Source organism: Cervus elaphus, chromosome 12, assembly GCF_910594005.1.
Source record: "Cervus elaphus chromosome 12, mCerEla1.1, whole genome shotgun sequence".
Lineage (NCBI taxonomy): Eukaryota > Metazoa > Chordata > Mammalia > Artiodactyla > Cervidae > Cervus > Cervus elaphus.
Genome location: NC_057826.1, coordinates 79,519,295 through 79,540,000, shown reverse-complemented (window position 1 = coordinate 79,540,000; position 20,706 = coordinate 79,519,295). Strand labels below are relative to the sequence as shown.

The window sequence follows — 20,706 nt, the reverse complement described above, 5'->3', positions numbered from 1 at the left end:
CAGCCAAAAATAAAATTTTTTAAAAAATTTAAAAAGAAATCCACTAGAGTTGCTGAGGGAGGCTTGGGGAGATAACTATGAGGGGTTTTGTGGAGGTAGTCATCACATGGGCCACAGAAGATGAAAGTCAAGTCCACGAGGCAAGGACAAAGGAATCATCCAGTATGTGCAAAGCACAAAATATGAGACAACTCAGTATATCTTGAAATGCAAGCAGTTTGAAGAGGATTGGCTTATAGGTGCATGATAAGTGCAAACTGGGAAGGAATGTGTTAGAAGAGGTAAATTTATTCAGATCATTAAAAATCCTTTTGCCATATTTTGGAGCTTGGACTTTCTTTTGAAAATAAGGGGGAGCTTTCAGTTAGGGATGATGTGATCAATTTTGCATTTCACCAGATTTATGGTGAAAGCAACATGGAAAAGAAATTAGGGGTTGGGCTGGAGGTGGGGAGACTAGAGTCTTCTCAATGTGAGAGACAGGGAACCTGAAATAAGATACAGGCTGTGAGCATGAAAAAAAGACGGTGTAAGTTTGAAGGTTCCATTAGAAGTAGAATTGATTAGACTTGGTGAGGGATTAGATTTGGAGAACAAAGAGGACAAACTTAAGGGCAATGGTCTTGTTTTCTGAGTCACGGGTAAAGAAACATATCATGCACAGAAATACAGAGGCCAGGAGAAAGAGCAGAATTTAAAATAAAAGATAATTTTCAGTTTTCAGTGTAGCATATAAGGAGCTTAGAAGTTCTCACTTCTGTCCTTACAAGAAGGATGAACAGAAAATCAAAAACCAAAAGAAAATCTTGAACGAAGGCTGAGGAGTAGAAGTGGGTACATCTTATAGAGGAGTAAGGATAAGAATTACATTGGGGGAATTTCCTGGTGGTCCAGTGATTAGGACTGTGTGCTTTCACTGTCAGGGTTAGGTTCAACCCCTGGTTGGGGAACTAAGACCCCACAACGCATGCGGGCAGCCAAAATAATGATTACATCGGACTTCTTCAGAAACCATGCAAGAAGAGAGCACAGTAAAATGTCCAAAGTGTTGAAGGAAAAAAAGCCCATCAACCTAGACTTCTGTATCCAACAAGATTATCTCTCAAAAGTGAAGGAGTGACACTTTTTCAGGCAAACAAAAATTGAGGGAGTTTGCAGCCAGAAGACCTGACTTGTAAGATACGCTAAAAGAAATTCTTCAGCAAAGAAGGAAAACGACATAGGTCAGAAACTACATAAGGCATAAAGGCATAACCTACATAAAGGCAGAACTTTAGGGAAAAAAATAAAAGTGAAATAAAAAGGAAGGTAACTAGAATTTCATAGATGTCCGATTTGTGTACTTTGGAACTTCCAGCGAGATGTCCCGCGGGCAGTCGAATGCATGGCTCTGCACAGAAGACTGATCTCGGGTGGAGACAGGAAGGAGTATAGGGGCCATTATCTCTAAGAAAGGAGATGGCCCATGGAAAGGTTAGTTTCACTAAATCCCTGTAAGGCAGTCAGAGCAGATAATTAATTCAGAAAACAAAGAATACACACTGTGTGTCAAGGTTCTGTCCCTGGAAATAAGGAGAGACCCCAGGAAGGGTGACAAGGAGAAAGACAGGTTATATGAGGGGGCTGACTGGAGTAAGCGCACAACAGAATTCGAAAAGGGAAATCTATGTTGTTGTTTTTAGCACTACACGCCTTTAAAAAATATATCAAACACAGAAAAACACAAAAAATTACCTAAAGTCTCACCATCTAGAAAAAAGTTATCAATCTGACGTATTTTTTCAAACTTTGTATTTTGTTTTTTAAGGGCGGGCGCCCTCTCCTGGTCTGTAAAAAGAGCGCGAACTGGAAGTCGCGCACCGCCCGGGGAAGGCTTTGCAGACGCCGGTATGGGCGCTGGGATTTAAGGAATCGGATTTGAGAGGCTGAAGACGATGGAGAGGGAAAGTGGCACGAACCTCCCTTTACAGACTAGAAAGTCAAGTCTTCAAATCACGAAGCGCCTTCTCTGCAGGCTCCCCGAAATAATGCACCGGTCGGGGGCAGAGCCCAGATCCGCGATCCCCCCCACCCCGAAGCTGTCGGAAGTGCGGGGAAGCGAGGGCGGGGACCAGCAGCGGCGCCGGATCTACCCGGGCGTGGCCTTGTGACGCGACGTCACGTATCCCCTGTCTGGCGGCCCATTGGTTCGCCACTCCTACTCTTTTCCCGGGTAGGAGAACTGGTCGCAGAGCCGGAAGGGAGGTAGCCTTCGCGTTTCAGACAGCGGCGGCGTTTCAGACAGAGCGGTCTAGTGCCAGTGGAGCTTGCCAGCTTCTGCATTCGGGCTCCATCCCGAGGTGGAGAGAAACCCCAGGATTCTGGTGGCCCTTGGGAGGCGCAGAGTCGGATAGCCAAGTACCCGTTGCAGACTGAAATAGCGGAGCCTGTGAGGGCCACCGGAAGCCCCGCCCCTGGGAGGAGTCGGGAAGCCGCGCCGAGGAGGTAGGAACCCAAAGAGGCGGCCCCTGGGGTGGAGTCCGCCGGCCATGGCCACACCCCCGGGGGCCGGTCCCGCTGCTCTTCGCTTTGTAGCTGCTGCCAGCTGGCAGGTCGTTCGCGGACGCTGCGTGGAGCATTTTCCCCGAGTATTGGAGTTTCTGCGATACCTGCGCGCTGCTGCCCCTGGCTTGGTTCGCTACCGGCATCATGAACGCCTGTGTATGGGCCTAAAGGCCAAGGTATTGGAACCAGTAGGACCTGGTAGAGGGGATAGGGGCCGACTGCTTGGGGATGGAACCGGTAGGAAAAGGGCAGTTTACTCCGACGTGGGCAGTCTGAGCTCAGTACTCTCCACAGTTGGTGGTGGAGCTCATCCTGCAGGGCCGGCCTTGGGCCCAGGTTCTAAATGCCCTACATCACCACTTCCCAGAGTCTGGACCTGCAGTGCGGGACCCCAAAATCGTGAGTAACCCTTGAAGCAAGCCCTACCCCGGTTAACACCTGATGCAGCAAAGTTGCTCCTCTTCCTGGTCACTGGCTCCTGGTGCCCCTAACCTGTTTGCCTTCTTTACCCTTGACAGACAAAGCAGGATCTGAGGAAGATATCAGAGGCTCAGGAAACCTTTTGCCAGCAGGTGAAGCAGCTGGCAGAAGCCCCTGTTGATTTGGCTTCGAAGCTGCAGGTGGGACTGGCTGCTTTGGAAGCAGTGGTGTAGCTGTTGGCTCTAGCCATCTCTGACCTGCTGCTTTTCCTCCTGCAGGAACTCGAACAAGAGTATGGGGAAACTTTTCTGGCTGCCATGGAAAAGCTGTTTTTTGAATATTTGTGTCAGCTGGAAAAAGCACTGCCTCTGCTGCAGGCACAGCAGGTTTTGTTGGTGCAAAACACATAAGGGCAGAATGCTGGGGTGGCGGGTGGGGTTGTAACAAGGCCTGTGGTCTTCATGCCTCTCTCCCTGCCCACAGCTTCAGGATGTTCTGAGTTGGATGCAGCCTGGAGTTTCTATCACTTCTTCTTTTGTCTTGAGCCAATATGGCGTGGACATGGGGTGGCCATTTCCAGGTACCAGGACCATGTAGGAGAACCAAGAATTTGGGGGGTGGAGTGTTTAGCTTGAGACCTTTTGAGACAGCCCACTGGAAGGGCTACATGGGCCTGAGGTATAAGAAACCAAACTGAGTGGATGTGTTAGAATTTTAGCTTTTTAAGGAGCCTTGTTTTCTTCTTCAGAGTGCTCTGCTACTGATGCAGTGAACACGACAGAGCCCTCAGAGCAGAGTCCTCCTCAGCAACCAAGACCAGCACTCCACGACCCCCTGCCAAAAGCCTCTCCTGGCCCACTGCTTCCTCAGGGACCAGCCTCAAGGAAGCATCCAGAACCTCTGACTGGCCACCATTTCAATCTGGCCCCTCTAGGCCGGCGAAGAATCCAGTCCCAGTGGGCAGCCACTAGCAGAGGCCATAAGGAGCGCCCCACAGTCATGCTGCTCCCCTTCAGGGATGTGGGTTCAGCAGCCCAGGTCACATCTAAGCCTGGGAAGGGCAAAGACGGCACACACCCAGCAGATCCAGCAGGTCCTGCGGGCACCAGAGCACCCCTGACCCGGAAGTCTAGGAGTCCATCCAGGACCCTGGGAGGGAGAGCAGTGAAGGGGAACCCAATGGACTCATCTGCCTCGGAGCAAAAGGAGTGAGTAGAACAGCTGCTGCCTCCTACTAGCAGCACATGCCCTGCCTGCTTCCCTTTCACCCTGTCTTTGCTTGCTCCCACCTCAGGAACTGCAACATGGACTGCCACATGGAACCACTAAGACTGTCATCATCACCTCCTAGGAAGTCAGGTAGGTATCCTGAGTCAGAACCGGATCAAACAGCCTTCTCTCCTGGGGATTCCTGAGGATCTGTGTTCACTGAGGAGAGTACCTGGACTCTGCTTTCCTCCCTACAGTTTGTCCTCCATCTCTGTACAGCTCTGACATTACCATAGGGGACCTGGTTTTGGACTCTGACGAGGAAGAAGATAGCCAAAGCGAAGGAAGGGTGAGTAGGAAAGCTGGGAACGGGATGGGTGGGCAGAACAAGACAGAAAGTGACATTCTCTAGGATATGGAGGGATCAGGGCACGTTTCAATGATGATAGGATCTCCCTGCTCCCTTCTCTGCAGGAACCTCTGGAAAACTATCAGAAGACAAAGTTTGACACCCTGATCCCCACCTTCTGTGAATACCTACCCTCCTCTGGCCCCAGCACTGTGTCTATCCCCTTCCCTGACTGTACAGACAGTTCTAGACTCCTGTGATAAGACTGAAATGCCCATGACATTCTGCCTGTCTTCTTTCTCTCATACAGTTTAGTGGGGATAAAGTGGAAGCCTGGGCTTGGGTTGCCTGACTACAATGCTGAAGTTACTTTGTAATGCTTGATAATTAAATTTCGGACTTGTTAAAACACTGTCTTGGTGCAAGGAAGGGGAATGAAGCCTTGTCTAAGGTCAGTGTAGGTCATTCTTTAGAAACACAACCAGCCTCTCTGGGGCTGGAAGCGGATCCTTTTGCCATTTTACCTCCCTTGGAGAGTGCTGGTCAGACATGCCCATTACCAGGGCTGAGAGCCTAGAAGAAAAATTTCCTTTTGCTATTCTGAAAATAACTCTGTGGTCTGATGCCAGAATATACTTTGTAAATTCTCATGCTGCCAGGTTCCTTGGGGGTAGCGGCTCCAGAATGGAGATATTTCACAGGAAGGGTACTCAATGTTGCTGACTCCAGTGGGTCAGTGCTTACTCCTGCACTTGCCCTGGGGTAGCACCCAGATGCCAGCCTTATGCAGAAAACCCCCAGAATCTTAAAGTCATTGGGATCTCTCTTTATTGAGGTATTTAAAGTATGTAAACAATTCCACGCTTTGTAGATATTCAAAGGTCTATTTAATGAATCTGATTAACAAAACATGATTCTAAAAGCCTACCTCTACCAGAACCAAGGCCACATAAAACATTTATGTATGAATCAGCCTCTCTTCTTTTTAATCATCTTCAGAATGCTGGGTCCCCAGATTCCCACTTGATTCTCTCAACTTCCTTGTCTCAGCCTGCCTGCCTTGCTTCCTCCCCACTGAGTGCCCTCGGCATTTTGCATGTGCAGATAGAGAAGTACAGAATTACTGCAGGAGCCGTCAGGAGAGGACAGGAAATGACCAAGTAATAATAGCCTGAGTAGCTGGGATGAGAGAGGGGCCCACTTGGGAGCCCTGTGATGGATGCTAGAGCCCTGGGAGGGCAGAACTGCTCAGGTCTAGCTCTCGTCACTGAAGATCGGATTCACCTGCTGGGTGACACGGATGAAGGTAGTTCTCCGGCTCAGCTCCTTCAGCTTAGCTGCTCCCACATAAGTGCAGGTGGAGCGGATGCCTCCAAGGATGTCTCGGATGGTATGTTCCACGTCCCCTTTAAAGGGCACCTCCACTGTCTTTCCCTCTGAGGCCCTTAGAAGAAGAAAAGCTTTCTTACCTTTTCTCGCTGGATTCCTTACCCTGGTCTCTAGCATTTAGTCCTTCCCTGTTCATCACTTTTCTTCCAAAAACTGTACCATCTATCTCCCAGCAACCATGAGCTCTGCCATCACCCTTCTTGGAAAGTCATGCTTTCCAAGAACCCTTGGCCTCTGGCCACCACACCTACCTGTACTCAGCCACACCCCCGGCATACTTCTTCATGGCCATTTCGGAGCTCATGCCGTAGAAGAGCTTGTACTTCCTGCCATTCCTCTCGATGAGCTCACCACCTGACTCAGTGTGCCCAGCCAGCATGCCGCCCAGCATCACGAAGTCAGCCCCTGCCCCTGCCAGCACCAGCGAGAGGGTAAGAGAGGAAACTGGTCCAGGTGCCCAAACTGTCACCCTCAGGAGCAACTCACACCAAATTTTCAGGCCTGACAGTGATTCTGGCATCTTCCTGGTTTTGTTTCCTTAGCTGGCCCATAACCCAAGCGCACAGGCCTGCTCTGCCCTGACTTCAATTCCTCAGTAGGCCTGACTTTTCGAAGAATTTCAGAGTCTCTTCCAGGCTTCTGCTCTGTTTTTTGTTGCTTTTGCCATCTTCTGGTCACCTCTTTTTACTGTGCCTAGCCAAACAAGACTCACTGCAAGTGTCCCAAGAGCAAAGGTCTCCAACTTCAGTGTGAGCAGGGATGACCCAGGAAGCTGGCAAAGTGTACTGCAGCCCTACTCCCCAGAGCTAGATCCTATGGATGCGCTGTAGGGCTCGGACCTCTACACCACCCAGCAGTCCAGGGGATGGTGCAGATGGTCCTGGCCCACATTTGGAGAGTCTGTATTAGAGTTTCAGGATGTCCCCTGCTGGCCTGCCCCAGGTGACACCACAGACTTCTGGGTCCCTGGTCATATTATAAAAGGACAGCTTTCTTGGACTTCCCTAGCCTGACCCTAAACCCTGAGATGAGTCATCCTTTTCTACAGGATCCTCCTTATGTGCCCTCCTTACCGAAAGCCTTGGCCACATCCCCAGGACAGCTGCAGCCTCCATCCTGCAAAGTAAGGAGCACTGTGAAGAGACAGTATGGATGCCCCAAGCCCTCTAGGAGGTCCCAGCGGCCCAGCTCAATGCTGACAGGGACCCAGGAACCCTGATCCAAACTCTACCAGAACCTCTAGATGTGGGTGAGAACCCAGATGTTTGGCAGCTTCATACCCTACCCTGCCCATGACCTTACTGAAATGATGTGGCCTTTGAGGCCATGAGCAGCATCTGCACACTCCATCACTGCACTTAGCTGTGGATACCCCACTCCGGTTTTCTTCCGGGTGGTACACACGGAGCCTGTGAAGAATGTGACAAGAATGAGGATGAAGTTCTCCACAGGTGTCTGCCACTGGAGGGGTGGCCAGTGACCCCCCAGTGAACCAGCTTACCTGGTCCAATTCCCACTTTGATGATGTCAGCTCCAGAGAGGATCAGCTCTTCCACCATTTCTCCTGTTACCACATTCCCTGCCTGGGACAGAGCCATCATAACAGCATTCTCAGGGTCTCTTCTCAGGAAAGAGAGGAGGTCATGTGCTTCCAACATTATTACAAAGAAGAGTCCCTGGGCTCCTCTTTTAGATGAGTCACTTCACAGGACCCTGCTTCCCAAGCTGAGGTAAGGGGGTGAGTGGCCAGTGTTACTGTTGTACTAGGGTAAAGTGGGGGTCCAACTGGAATAAGTTCACACCGGATTTATAGTAGATTCATCTCTCCCTCCCCACCAAGACACCCAAACATATCCTGTGCTTAAGTTGTTATGTCATGAAACCTCTCTGGCTTCAGGGGAAGTGGGAGGACATGGTAATATAGGCTAAGTACCCACCTACCCAATTGTATTTGCTTTTGATGAACAGGACAGAGAGACCCCACAATGCTGTGAAGAAAACAAGGCCTTATCAACTCCCCTGAGCTTGTAAAAAAATAAAACTGCATTTGATACAACCCCTTTAATATAAGACTGTGGTGTCTGTCCATGTCTTTGGGCAGGTGTGTATGTACTAGAGATATGTACAATGCATAAGTGTTCCATTGTGGTTTGGTGAGTGACATCAGGTACTGGATTTACAAGACCATGTATCAAGGGTCAGAGATAACAGCACTGGCCAGTAAACAAACATCTAAAACGGGGAACCGTGGATAACCACCCAGTGACATGATTAAGTGGACTATGCAGTAGAGGAGAAAGGAACTGTTATAACAAAATAGAGTGGCAGGAAAGAGTGGAGGAAGGAGAGGAATGGACCCACTAGAGGGTAACAGACATACCATGATCGTGTGTTCAGGGAAGCGTTTCCGCACATCCTTCACAAATTCAACAAAGTGTTCAGAGTAGCCATTGGCCACGTCCAGGCACACATACTTCACCTGGGGAATAGCGTTCAGGATCTGTTCCAGCTGCTCAAAGTCCGAAGAGCCTGTGCCTGAGCTAGCAGCCAGATGCTGTGAGAGAAACAGGGCTATGAGCATGTCAGAGACAACATGGCTGGTTAGCCAACGGGAGTGGGGAGGTCAGGGTCGGAAGCCAAGCAAAAAGGATTCTCGGAAGACTGGGCTAAGGAAGGGGTCGGGGAGGACCAGTGTTACCTCAAGACAGTCAGGATTCTGGCTAGCAAACTCTTTCCACTGCTCGAGGCTGTAGTGTTTATGGACAGCAGTGAAGAGGGAGAACTGGGGAGAAGAAAGAGCCGTTAAAAAGGAAAGAACTTTGTTAGAACCTCTTTCTCTGGAAATAGACCTTTATATTATCCTATCTGGGGGACAGAAGGACTGAAGTCTGGAAAAAGCAACTTGAAGATGTCAGTGGTTGAGCTGAGACCTCAGTTCCACCATTATTCTCCCTACAAATGCAATCAGGCTTTTCCACGTAAGCTAGTACTTTCCCAACACTCCCACCAAAGCACTAAGTTATCTGGATTGGATTTCACCTGCCAGCGCGTGTAGCGCTTCTGACTTAAAAAGTGACAAGGACAAGCTGTTGGTGCAGTGGGATAAGAAGCAGACAAAAGAGAACCATGAAAAGGCTGAACAGAGACAGTGTCTGCCTGCACTGACTCAGCTCCTCCTCCTAGGACAACCTAGTACAGAACTAACCTATTTTGGGTATTTTCTGTTCCATTTATCAGCAGTAATTCAGTGAGCCTAAATGCTCACAAAATCAAACAAGGTAAAGCCTTAAGGTTAACAGCCAATAAGATACTACCCTTTCTCTATCTCTGCCAAAGTAATGGACAAAAGGGACTTTCCTGGTGGTCCAGTGGTTAAGACTCACTTCCCATGCAGGGAGTATGGGTTTGATCCCCGGTCCCATATGCTTTGATGCATGGCACACCCCCCCCCCCCACGCCAAAAAAAGTAATGGACAGATTTTGGACAGATTTTCTTAAGTCATGGACCAACCTGAGAAGTCTGTTTCATTCAGCCTATTTCAGTTAGCCAGGTTGAAGGCTAGAATGACTCATCAGATTTATGTTCCCTAGCTCAAAAAACTGCAGACAACATCCCAATACTCTGAGAAAGGCATTCAGAGGCCACTGTGAATGCTGATGTTTGTGCTTTAACAGTGCAGACATGCGAATAAACAAGACAGCAGTTGAGAAAGCACAAATCTTGCAACTGGTAAGAGATCCAAGGGAGTCACGCATTAGCCAGCAGTAAGGAAGTGCACATGCTAAACTCAGATCAACACTACCCAGCCAAAGCTGCTACTGAATTCTGCTTTCTCAGCAACACTCTGCCACCAACAAAGAAAAATAAACAAACAAAAATCACTCTAGGCAGTCATCACACCTGGGAGATATCTTGGCATAGGGTGGCATGATGAATACATCCAGTTACATACCAAGTTAGAGATCTAGAAAAAGGTCCTTGCACTGAACCTTTTAATTATTACTGAGACTTGCCTGTACCTCTAAAATCTGACTTCTTCAGCATTCATCAGCAGAAACGAAAAGCCAGTCTTAACATAAAGCATCAAGAAAGTCCCAGCAAGGTCCATACGTTGTAGGACATCTGTTAACACTGAAGTCAGATTCACCATTCCTTAACTGTACTGGATAGGCCAGGTGGACAATGGGCAACAGTGCGATTGCTAAGCAGATAGTGAATGCCAACAGTAATATGGGGCTAAAGCTGCATAACTATGAACCTCAGAGAAATGACAGCAGACATTCCAGAAAGATTTATAGCAATCAGAAACAGAGAAAGGGAGACAAAGTCCTTAAGGATAACAGAGCCACAAGCAGCAGCAGAATCCATCAACCAGGGCTACATGGACAGCCAGAAGAGTGTATATGTCCTCAGGATACCCAAAGTAACTATCTACTTTCTCAGCTACAAGTATAGAAGCAAGTAATATAACTGACAGGAGCAGCATCTTCCGTTTTGAAAACAAGCAATAACCTGTATAAGAAAAACATTCCATTTGGGGCACATCCCAGAACACCCAGGAACCTAGGACTTAAAAGGAAGATTAAAAAAAAAAAAAAAAATAGCAGGCATGAAAGAAACTAAATTTCTTCTCTCTAGGATTTTCTGGTTGGGAATTTTTGAATGCTCAAACTATATTTAGTTTCTGGACTAAAACAGTGAATGCTGAGTATCCCAACAGTAGTGTAAAGAGAGATGCATGTGGTTTGTAGAGGGTGATCTGGGTAGTGGGGAAAATTGGCAGGATGTTTAAAATGCTGGACAGGAGAAAAGGGAAGTTTCTGTTAAAATGGGTGAAAAACTTAGCTTTGAATCTCCCTAAGTCAGATGGCCATTTAAAGTTATCAGATAAAGAGGCCTTAGTACTATTGCAGAAAGCAGTAAATCAAGCATCCTGACTGTTAACTGCCAGAGCTGACCTGGGATGGGAGTGGGGATGCAGATACCTCTGCAGTCAGCCCACAAAACACCATGAGGAAGGGGCATGAGGGAAGTCCTACCTTACAGAGGACCTTGGCCATCTCAAAGGTGCCCACAGTATCCATATTGGCAGCAATAATGGGGATCCCAGTGTACATCTGCTTTGAGTTCCGAAATGCAAAGGATCTTGTGAGATCCACCTGCAGATGCGAACAGGAAACTGAGCATTTCACTCTTCCAAAAACAAGTACTGCAGGAGGGCAAAAGCCAGGAATCTTTCCCAGTTCAGGCTCTCCAAGGAGCTTGGGATCAAGAAAGAGCAACTAGGAAAGCAGGCTCACCTCACTTCGAGACTTTAGGGTACTGCGTTTGGGCCTCAACAGGACATCCTTGAAATCCAGTTTGACGTCGTTATCGATGTGAGGCATGGCAGGGACCTTAAGACAGCAATGAATCTGAGGGTTGGAAGGTAGGAAAAGTCTGGGAGAGGGGAGCTGAGTCAACTTCCCTTTAGGTCTTAATGCCGTTAGGGCTGGGAGGCTTATCTCTCTCTTAGCTCAAATCGTGTAAAGTCTGGGCATTCACTGACGTACAGTCCCTGAAGAACGTCACTTCAGACCATGCAGTTTCAATTACTTCGGAGTCTTCAACAAATAGTATTATTTGTTGGGGAGAACTGGGATGGAGTCGTGAGTGACCCTAAAATGATGCATTCTTTACGCCCCCACTCTTCTTTCTGCCACCGTTACAAAGACCAATCTGGGGTAAGGGGCAGATTCGGGAGCGAAGAGTGGTGGGTTTCTCGTAAACCAGCTTCCGGGATAGGGGTACTCACTTCCTGTCGCCGTGATCCGGGCGGCAGTTGACCGACGCTTCTCTCGCTTAACCACAGCCTCGCGCAGCCCCGCTGAGCCTTGTGGGATAACAGGTTGGGCTAATTTGCCGCAGAGAACTAGCAACCGAGGAATTCCGGCTTCGGTGGCCGCCGTGCAAGGCCTTCTGGGTAACAGAGTTCACACACTGAGGATGCCGTTGGATCCGAGGGACAGGGGACTACAACTCCCAGAGTGGGACGCGCGGAGCTGCCCCCTGGCATGATGGGAGGGGTAGTTCGTTCCGCGCCCGCTTATTACTAGCCCCAACTCATTGGGGACTCTCAGAATTGTCATCTCTGCTGTGACTAAGCTGGCTGCTTTTTTACTTTCTTTTTTTTTTCTTGCACTACGCCACCGAAACGAAACGCAGAAATATTCCTGAGCCTTTCCGGAACCCCTTGGAAAGAAGGGGGTCGGGGAGTGCGAGGCAGGGGTGGAGCCTGGCAGTGACCCGGAAGCAGAAGTGATTCTTACAGGCGGAGTGCTGGGGAGAGGCATCGGAGACCGCAGCGGCAGAAGCAGCAATTTATCTGTGTGCAGCCCCAAACTGAGAAGAAGATGCTAATTAAAGTGAAGGTGGGAGCACCACCAGCCTTGCCAAGACGCAGTGGTACTGGGCTGGCCGCTGTGCCTTAAGGGAGAAACCGGGAAGGAAAACCACGCCTTTCCCGAGCCTGGAGGGGGTTGACAGCTTCGGAGCTCCGCGCGAGGGGTGCCGGGAGGTAGGGGGGAGGCCCAAGAGGACTTTGAGAGCAGGGGGCTGGCTCCGCCAGGGGTCTCTTCCTCACCTGCTTTTACTCCGGGGCCGCCTTTGTCCGAAGTCTCGCTATTTTGTATGCCCCCCCGCGGTCATGGAGAAGGCCTGCATCTCTCGGTTTCTTGGAATAAGCTCTGTTCTCCCATCCTTCATCCCCAAGTTACCCGCTTCTCCCAGCCCCTAACGTAGGCTACTCCGAGCACAGCACAGCAGAAAAGCGTTAGCCTAGGGAACTGGGGCCTCCCAGAAACTAGACTGTAAGCCTCGGCTAGTTGTTGCCAAGATGTAATATCTTAGCCTTCCTTCAGGAACCAAAGGTGGGAGCGTGTTCAGTCAGCACCTGCCTTTCTGAGCCAGCATCCTGGACTAGCCTTACTTCCTTGACTGAGGCAGGTTAGTTATCAGTGCCCTAGTACGCGATCTCCATCCCGCCTCCCATGGTTCTTCACTAATTCCCAATCCTCATTAGCCCTACCTGCAATTTCCTCCTCTGTGCCTTAAGACGGAGGGACAAAAACTAACAATTGGTGCAGTGCAACGTTAAACTTTTTTTTTTAACTGCTAAGTAAGTCTGTCGTTACTGCATCTGCCCCTTAGTGTATTTACCACGCATAATAGCCATTAACATCTTCAGCCCTCTGAACTACCTATTAGCTAAGGATTGAGGCCAAGCAGCATTTTAAAGGTCATTGTTTTTTAAAATTTGAATAATGACTTACAGCTTATAGCTCAGTCGGTAAAGAATCCGCCTGCAATGTAGGAGACTTGGGTTCGATTCCTGGGTCAGGAAGTTAGATCCCCTGGAGAAGGAAATGGCAACCCACTTCAGTATTCTTGCCTGGAGAATCCCATGGACAGAAGAGCTTGGCAGGCTACAATCCATGGGGTCGCAAGAGTTGGACACGACTTAGCATCTAAACCACATATTTTCATTTCCTTTGGATAAATACCAAGGAATGGAATTACTGGGTCATGTATAACTTTAAAAGAAACTGCCAAACAGTTCTCCAAAATGTGGTACCATTTTACATCCCCACCTGCAATGAGTAAGCATTCTAACTGCTCTGCACCCATCTTTATTTTAGCTGTTACAGTGGGTGTGAAATGTTATCTCAGTCAGGTTTAAATTAATCACTGTTGGTCTTCCCTCACCACAGCACTTTGTCACTGCACCTTGTATTTGGACAATAATAATCAGTATGGCATTTCCTTGTATGTTGGGTTTTGTTGTTGTTGTTGTTGTTGGTTTGTTTTATTAATTGTATGTCTCATTGTCTCTTGATTGTAAGTCTTCACTTGAAAAAGATTATTGACAGAGGTTGAGTCACTTAATTTCTTTTGTACCCCTTCCAGTGCTTAGAGCAGAATGTTAAGCTTAGGTTTATCATAGACCAGTTGAATACCATTGGATGTATTCCCAGGTCACAATGATCAGATTTGAGGGAAGAAACCCAGTGTGACATGATCTTTTAAAATTGTTCAGTTTTAAACAGTTTTAATTTATGGACAATTTCAAACACACACAACAGCAAAGAGAAGGACTAATGCCCCCTATGTTGTTGTTAAGTCACTAAGTCCTGTCCAGCTCTTTTGTGATCCCATGGACTGTAGTCCACCAGGCTCCTCTAGGTCCATGGGATTTCCTAGTCAAGAATACTGGAGTGTGTTGCCATTTCCTTCTCCAGGGCATCTTCCCAACCCAAGGATTGGACCCAGGGATCGAACCCACGTCTCCTGCATTGGTAGGCAGATTCTTTACCACTGAGCCACCAGGGAAGCCCAAAGCACCCTATACGCAGCTTCAAAACTATCATCTCATGGCCAATCCTATTTTATTTATACTCACTACTTTTCGTACGTGATATTTTAAGAAGCAAATCCCAAATAGCATAGCATGTATTATTTGTACATATTTCAGTATTTATCTGTAAAAAAGAATTTTTTTCCTAACATAACCATAATTATTACACCTAAAAAACCAATGATAACTTCTATCATTGTCTTATTTATTTTTTACAATTTGTTTGAATCTGGATTCAATTAAGAGTCATACATTGTGCTTGGTTGATAAGTATTTTAGGCCTCTTTAAACATGTAATTCTCCATTTCCCTCCTTATTTCTTGTTGAATAACCTAGATTGTTGGCCCCATAGAGTTTCCTATATTTTGGATTTTGCTGACTACATCCCCATGTTGTCTTTTAATATATTCCTTTCCTCTTTGTTTCCTGTCAATTGATAATAAGATATAGAGGCTCAGTCAGTCCTTTTTGTCTGTTCACGTGAGAATAATTCACGGGTGTTTTGTGACATTTACTTCTGTCAGGTTTTGCTTTCTGTGATGTTAGTAGTTGTCTAGATCTGTTACTTCATCGGAGTTTACAAAATGGGGGTATTCCGATTTTATTGTTGCTTCCTACGTAAGCTGGAATTCTTGAGCCGTGTCCAGCACAGTGCCCATTAGCCCACGTGGGCTGTCAAGCACTTGAAATATGGCCAGTGAGACTGAGGAATTGAAGTTTTAGTTCAGTTATTTATTTTATTTGTATTTAGTTAATTTAAATATAAGAACTAAAACTTTATTCAGCCCTTGGGAAACCTTTTAACTTGTTTGGAACAAGTTGGGAATGTAAATCTTTTTCAACTGTAAATTATGAAAAAAATTTTTTAATCTTTTTAATACTTACTTATGTGGCTGCATTGGGTCTTAGTTGAATCATGTGGAATCTTTTGTTGCGGCACATGGACTTGGCTCAGTAGTTGTGGCGCTCTGGCTTAGTTGCTCCTCGGCATGTGGGATCTTAGTTCCCCTACCAGGGATTGAACCCTGATCCCCTGCATTGCAAGGCGGATTCTTAACCACTGGACCACCAGGGAAGTCCCATCAACTGGAAATTATGAAATTTAAATACAGATCAAGTATTTCAGATGAAAACTTACCATCTGAATTGAAGTGTGCTGCAAGTATGAAATGTACACAGGATTTTGAAGATTTAGTTAGAAAAAAGAATGTAAAATATATTAATAATTTGAATATATTGGGTTTCAGAATATTAAAATTGCACCTTTAAAAATGTGGCTACTAGAATATTTAATATTGTATATGTGGCTGTCACTAAGTTTCTTTCTCTAGTAGACGGTGCTACTTTAAAGAATTATTTTCTTATACTCTCATCAAGGACGTTTTTTTTTTCATCCCAATGTGTTCATGGTTTTTAAAAATGGAAAATGCAAAAACACAAAGAAAGTAATTTCAGTCAGCCATAATCTCACAACTCAAGATAAAAGCACTGATATATATATCCTTTCAAACTTTTTTGAAAGCATATAAATACACGTGTTTATTTCAGTTCAGTTACTCAGTCATGTCCGACTCTTGGCGACCCCATGAACCACAGCACGCCAGGTCTCCCTGTCCATCACCAACTCCCAGAGTCCACCCAAACCCATGTCCATTGAGTCGGTGATGCCATCCAGCCATCTCATCCTCTGTCGTCCCCTTCTCCTCCTGCCCTCAATCTTTCCCAGCATCAGGGTCTTTTCAAATGAGTCAGCTCTTCGCATCAGGTGGCCAAAGTATTGGAGTTTCAGCTTCAACATCAGTCCTTCCAATGAACACCCAGGGCTGATCTCCTTTAGGATGGACTGGTTGTTGTGTTTATTTATTTATTTACAAAATTAGAATTATACTATTAGTCTAAACACGATTTGAGGACTCTGTGATTTACCCCCTGTGTATGTACCATAATTTATTTAACCTTCAGTTGTATGGTATTTAGATGCTGTTTCTAGTTTTGCAGTTTGAGAAGGTTGCAGTCCATTGTCATAGATAAATTTTTGGACGTATTATTTTCCCAGAAGTGTTGTTGCTGGATGCCATATGCCAAATTGCTGCTTGGATACATTCATAGGCTTTTGTAGTCAATCTCAGAAACAAGAGGACCAGTCCTAGACTTTTAGAATTTATAAACCAGTAATTTTTTTCAAACATTGTAAAGCCCAAGCATCCAATTCTTGGGAGGGCAGTTTTAGGCTCCTGTTAGAGTCTTTTGTACTCTTTAAAAATTGTTATTATTAAATCAGAATGAATGTTAATATCCATATGATAAAGGAATGTATTTTTATTAGAAATGTAAATAGTACAGATAAAGGGAGAGTTAGCTTTGGGAAACCGTCTGCTCAGCCCTACTCCCCTTCTCAAAGATAATCATTATTTTAGGAGCTATGTATACTTTTAATCCTTTTTATGTATGTTTGTATGTATCTACATACAGAAGGTGATACTAATCATATTATTCTTCTAGATCTTTCCATGTCTGTGTATAAGCTGTTGCATAATAAATATGTCATTCTATGGGTGTACCATAGTTTGTTTTCTTATTAATAGGCAGTGTTTTGCTTTTATGAAAGGTGTTACAGTATACCTTATATGTTCCTCTTTGAATATGTACTAAAATTTCAAGTTTTTCCTTTAGGTTAGTTACCTAGAAATAGAATTGTGTGGTGAAAGAGTCTTTGCACTTAAAGTATTAAGAACAATAAAGTGAAATATTTGTGGACAACACAGAATTGTATACTTTTCATTTGGTCAGGAAAGAGCCTAAAAAAAATACCATATATTGTCACTGTCATTTCATAAAAGGACATTTTAACAGCTGAATATATTTAGTTTCAGAGCTTCCCAGGTGGCACAGTAGTAAAGAATCTGCCTGCCAATGCAGGAGATGCAAGAGACACAGGTTTGATTCCTGGGTTGGGAAGGTTCCCTGGAGTAGGAAATGGCAACCTGCTCCTGTATTTTTGCAGAAAATCAGAGGAGTGTGGTGGGCTACAGTCCATGAAGTCACAAAGAGTCAGACACAATCGAGAATGCACGCACATATTTAGCTTCATGAAAAGCTCACTGTTGGCATTACTTTTCTCATTTTAACGTAGACTATTGAATTTTCATATAGACCAGCTTGGGTTGGGGTGGAAACTTGAGAATCACTATTGTAATTTATTATTTTGCATCCAAACAGGTCAATCCAAGGGAGTTACTCCTGCAATTTTTTTTTTTTTTTTTAATATCCTTAGTACTGAGCCATTCTCATGGTTGAGAAATTAGGTCCTATGTCCTTTCTTCAATGTGGTCCCATAAGTGGGAGCCATATGTTATTTTGTAATCTGCCACAGGAGTGTACATTTGAGTCCCAATACTAGATCACCCGGGCTTCCCAGGTGGCTCAGTGGTAAAGAATCCACCTGCCAAGGCAGGAGTTGGAGATGCAGGTTCGATCCTTGGGTCAGGAAGATCCCCTGGAGAAGGAAATGGCAACCCACTCAAGTATTCTTGCCTGGAAAAGCCCATGGACAGAGGAGCCTGGCGCACCACAGTCCATGGGGTCATAGAGTCAGATGCGACTTAGCAACTGAGCATGTACTAGATCAGCCAGACTCAGGCAGTGCTGAATACGGAGCTAAAAGCTATGGTTCTGGGCCAGAGAATTTGTATTTGGATCCACACTGTCCTTTTGACATCATAGGCATGCTTTTTAAGCTGTCCAAACCCCATTTTCCTGATCTATAAATGGTTATAGGAATAGTACATATCTCATAAGTTACTTGCAAGGATTAAATGTATTGATGCACGTAAGACACTTGGCATAGTTTCTGACTCTTAGAAAGTGTTCAGTAAGTGTTGGTTGTGATCATAACATGATCATCAGTGTATTTAGTGAGTGAAGTCGCTCAGTCGTGTCTGACTCTTTGTGACCCCATGGACTGTGGCCTACCAGGGTCCTCCATCCATGGGATTTCCCAGGCAAGAATACTGGAGTGGGTTGCCATTTCCTTCTCCAGGAGATCTTCCCAACCAAGGGATTGAACCCGGGTCTCCTGCATTGTAGGCAGACGCTTTACCGTCTGAGCCACCAGTGTATATAGCCTTTCCAATAATAGTTATTGACTGCTTATATGTCAAACAGCATGCTTTGTGCTTAGATTGGGAAGACTGAACAGTCTCTGTCCTTTAGGAAGTTGCAGTGTAAATTGGAGAGTTTGACACTTAAACAACTGGCTGTAATATCTATTAAAGTGCATTGCTGACAAGTCATCAATCTTAAAGGGTCCCTTAAAAGTTTGAGAAAGAGTGGAAGAGGGGATGGCAACAAGGAAAACAGTAGAAGCAAAGAAAATGCCCCTAAATTACATCGTGCATTTGTGGTCTGGATTACTGTAGACTGATGCAGTGGAGCTTTAAGAGCAAGGGTGGATGGGAGGTAAGATTGGATGAAGCACAGCATTTGTAAGTGTACAGTTGTGTTTTGGGTATCAGCAACCTTTAGCCTATGGAAGAAGTCAACAAGACCAGAGCTGCAATTTTAGGATTTAGGTGAAAATCTGGAGAAAATACAAGAGAATAGAATGTTGAGTTCTAGTATTGCTTAAAAAGCTGGTCAGAGGTGATCTCTAGTGTCCTTGAGAATGCTTTGAATTATCTGAGTGTGAATTTCTAGCATTAGTATATAAAACAAAGTCCTTTTCAAAGGAATACTCTCCTTAGGACAACTCTCATTGCTGTCTTATCCAAAGGAGTTATAGTATTCTCATGGATTCTAATTGGGTGGGGGATGAGATGACCTGTGAGATTAAGAGGTCAAATGGTTCACAGAATCTTCCCCTATCAAAATTGTCCACAGCCTAAAATTGTCTGAAATTGGGTATAAGCAAATACTCCTGACACTTCAAATCAACTTTGCTGAGAGTGTGCATTTCTCGGAAGGAAGTCGATCCCCCAAGGCTAGGCCAGGATATTTTACCTAGGAGACAAATGGTATACTGAACTATAAGACTCATGAAACCCTTGCCTATTTCAGACGCTGACTGGAAAGGAGATCGAGATTGACATTGAACCCACGGACAAGGTAACGTATGCCTAGTGCCTCTGTGCGTGTCTCCCTGCACGTACCTTTGCCTGGGTGTGCTGATGAAATTAGTCCTTTTGCTCTCATGCTATCTGCATAGCTCTTGTTCTTTCCACTTCCATGGTCCCTCCCCCTGAGCAGCCCCTGACTACTTGTACCCCTAAAGGTGGAACGAATCAAGGAGCGTGTGGAGGAGAAAGAGGGAATTCCGCCACAGCAGCAGCGGCTCATCTACAGTGGTAAACAGATGTAAGTATGGAATGGAAATGAAGGTATAGTGATGGGTTTTTGTTTTTTTTTTTTTTTTTTGGCTATGCTAGGTCTTTGCTGTGCTGGCTTTGCTCTAGTTGAAGTGCATGGGATTCTCAATGCAGTGACCTCTCTTGTTGCAGAGCACCAGCTACAGGGTGTGTGGGCTTCAGTAGTTTCAACTCCTGGGATCTAGAGCACAGGCTCATCAGTTGTGGTACATGGGATTAGTTGCTTCTCGGCATGTGGGATCTTTCCACATCAGGGATTGAACCTCTGTCTCCTGCATTGGTGGGTTGATTCTTTACCACTGAGCCACCAGGGAAGTCTGAAAATAGCTCTAATTTCTCTTGTTAACAGGTTACCCATATTGCTAATACCCCTGTGGGCTTTTGGGGGCTTTTGTCTGTGTTCAAAATAGAAAGAAATATCAAATTACAGTTGGGGGTTAGTAAAAATATAAAGATGTAATTTTTTTTCTCACATGCATTCATAGATCTCCAGAGATCCATGAAACCCAGGTTAAGAACCCCACTCTAAATGGTATGTCTGATAACTTTTCTTTTCTTTTTTTTGCCTCTTCCTGTAGGAATGATGAGAAGACAGCAGCTGATTACAAGATATTAGGTGGTTCAGTCCTCCATCTGGTGTTGGCTCTGAGAGGAGGAGGTGGTCTTAGGCAGTGATGGACTCCGCTCCATTTTACCTCCTTGCCCTGTCACTCATAATGAGGCATCATATATCTTCTCACTCTGTGGGACACCAGAGCCACTCCCCCCTCCCCTGGATGCCCAGTCTTGTGTGTCTGTTGGTGGGAGACTGTGAGGACCCCAGGAGGCAGTGTTCCTGGCCCAAAGGGCCCTTGCTGGCTATTGGGTTTTAGTTAGCAGTCCTGTGTGCTTCCCTCTCTTATGGCTGTGTCCCTGGTTCTCAATAAAATATTTCTTGACCTCCTTGAATCTTTCTTCTATTGTACAAATGTGACTGAAATAAGAGTGGACCTAGGGGATTCCCCAGTGGTTAGGATTCCGTGCTTTCACTGCTGAGGGC

At 45.8% G+C, this 20,706-nt stretch overlaps 3 protein-coding genes across 12 annotated transcripts; 2 read left to right on the top strand and 1 right to left on the bottom strand.

The window, feature by feature from the left end:
- The first annotated feature begins 2,188 nt into the window (after positions 1-2,188).
- On the top strand, positions 2,189-7,981 carry TINF2 (TERF1 interacting nuclear factor 2). Of its 8 annotated transcripts, none has more exons than XR_006343914.1 (10): positions 2,189-2,720; positions 2,839-2,943; positions 3,063-3,164; positions 3,243-3,359; positions 3,448-3,544; positions 3,713-4,172; positions 4,259-4,323; positions 4,431-4,522; positions 6,960-7,641; positions 7,880-7,981. XR_006343914.1 is itself a non-coding variant. In XM_043919604.1 (10 exons), exons 2-10 carry the CDS (start codon positions 2,703-2,705, stop codon positions 7,128-7,130), a joined length of 1,227 nt encoding a protein of 408 aa, XP_043775539.1. In that variant the 5' UTR covers positions 2,189-2,484; positions 2,575-2,702; the 3' UTR covers positions 7,131-7,981. The 8 variants fall into 8 exon arrangements, 5 of the variants coding, with proteins under 5 accessions (XP_043775539.1, XP_043775535.1, XP_043775536.1 ...); XM_043919604.1 differs by having other exon boundaries at positions 2,189-2,484; positions 2,575-2,720; positions 6,960-7,981; XR_006343916.1 differs by lacking the exon at positions 7,880-7,981 and having other exon boundaries at positions 4,453-4,522; positions 6,960-7,098.
- On the bottom strand, positions 5,334-11,846 carry GMPR2 (guanosine monophosphate reductase 2). Of its 3 annotated transcripts, none has more exons than XM_043919606.1 (10): positions 11,707-11,846; positions 11,213-11,326; positions 10,952-11,071; positions 8,610-8,693; positions 8,292-8,465; positions 7,413-7,494; positions 7,214-7,320; positions 6,985-7,027; positions 6,163-6,322; positions 5,334-5,966 (listed from the first exon to the last, which is right to left on the bottom strand). In XM_043919606.1, the coding sequence occupies exons 2-10, from the start codon at positions 11,297-11,299 to the stop codon at positions 5,777-5,779; spliced, it is 1,047 nt and encodes a 348-aa protein (XP_043775541.1). In that variant the 5' UTR covers positions 11,300-11,326; positions 11,707-11,846; the 3' UTR covers positions 5,334-5,776. The 3 variants fall into 3 exon arrangements, with proteins under 3 accessions (XP_043775541.1, XP_043775540.1, XP_043775543.1); XM_043919605.1 differs by having other exon boundaries at positions 11,213-11,308; positions 11,707-11,843; XM_043919608.1 differs by lacking the exons at positions 10,952-11,071; positions 11,213-11,326; positions 11,707-11,846 and adding an exon at positions 10,348-10,461.
- NEDD8 (NEDD8 ubiquitin like modifier) lies at positions 11,841-20,611 on the top strand. Its single transcript, XM_043919617.1, has 4 exons — positions 11,841-12,322; positions 19,360-19,407; positions 19,574-19,656; positions 20,246-20,611. The coding sequence occupies exons 1-4, from the start codon at positions 12,305-12,307 to the stop codon at positions 20,340-20,342; spliced, it is 246 nt and encodes an 81-aa protein (XP_043775552.1). The 5' UTR covers positions 11,841-12,304; the 3' UTR covers positions 20,343-20,611.
- The last annotated feature ends 95 nt before the right edge of the window (positions 20,612-20,706 follow it).

Excerpts from the sequence above, each read along its gene's own strand:
- TINF2 (XM_043919600.1), top strand. The coding sequence starts at position 2,529 with ATGGCCACACCCCCGGGGGCCGGTCCCGCTGCTCTTCGCTTTGTAGCT. Across the intron at positions 3,165-3,242 it reads ATTTGGCTTCGAAGCTGCAG|GAACTCGAACAAGAGTATGG; the intron begins GTGGGACTGGCT and ends TTCCTCCTGCAG. Across the intron at positions 3,360-3,447 it reads AGGCACAGCAGGTTTTGTTG|CTTCAGGATGTTCTGAGTTG; the intron begins GTGCAAAACACA and ends CCCTGCCCACAG.
- GMPR2 (XM_043919606.1), bottom strand. The coding sequence starts at position 11,299 with ATGCCTCACATCGATAACGACGTCAAACTGGATTTCAAGGATGTCCTG. Across the intron at positions 11,072-11,212 it reads CCCTAAAGTCTCGAAGTGAG|GTGGATCTCACAAGATCCTT; the intron begins GTGAGCCTGCTT and ends TCGCATCTGCAG. Across the intron at positions 8,694-10,951 it reads TGGCCAAGGTCCTCTGTAAG|TTCTCCCTCTTCACTGCTGT; the intron begins GTAGGACTTCCC and ends TCTTCTCCCCAG.
- NEDD8 (XM_043919617.1), top strand. Across the intron at positions 19,408-19,573 it reads ACATTGAACCCACGGACAAG|GTGGAACGAATCAAGGAGCG; the intron begins GTAACGTATGCC and ends GTACCCCTAAAG. Across the intron at positions 19,657-20,245 it reads ATCTACAGTGGTAAACAGAT|GAATGATGAGAAGACAGCAG; the intron begins GTAAGTATGGAA and ends CTCTTCCTGTAG.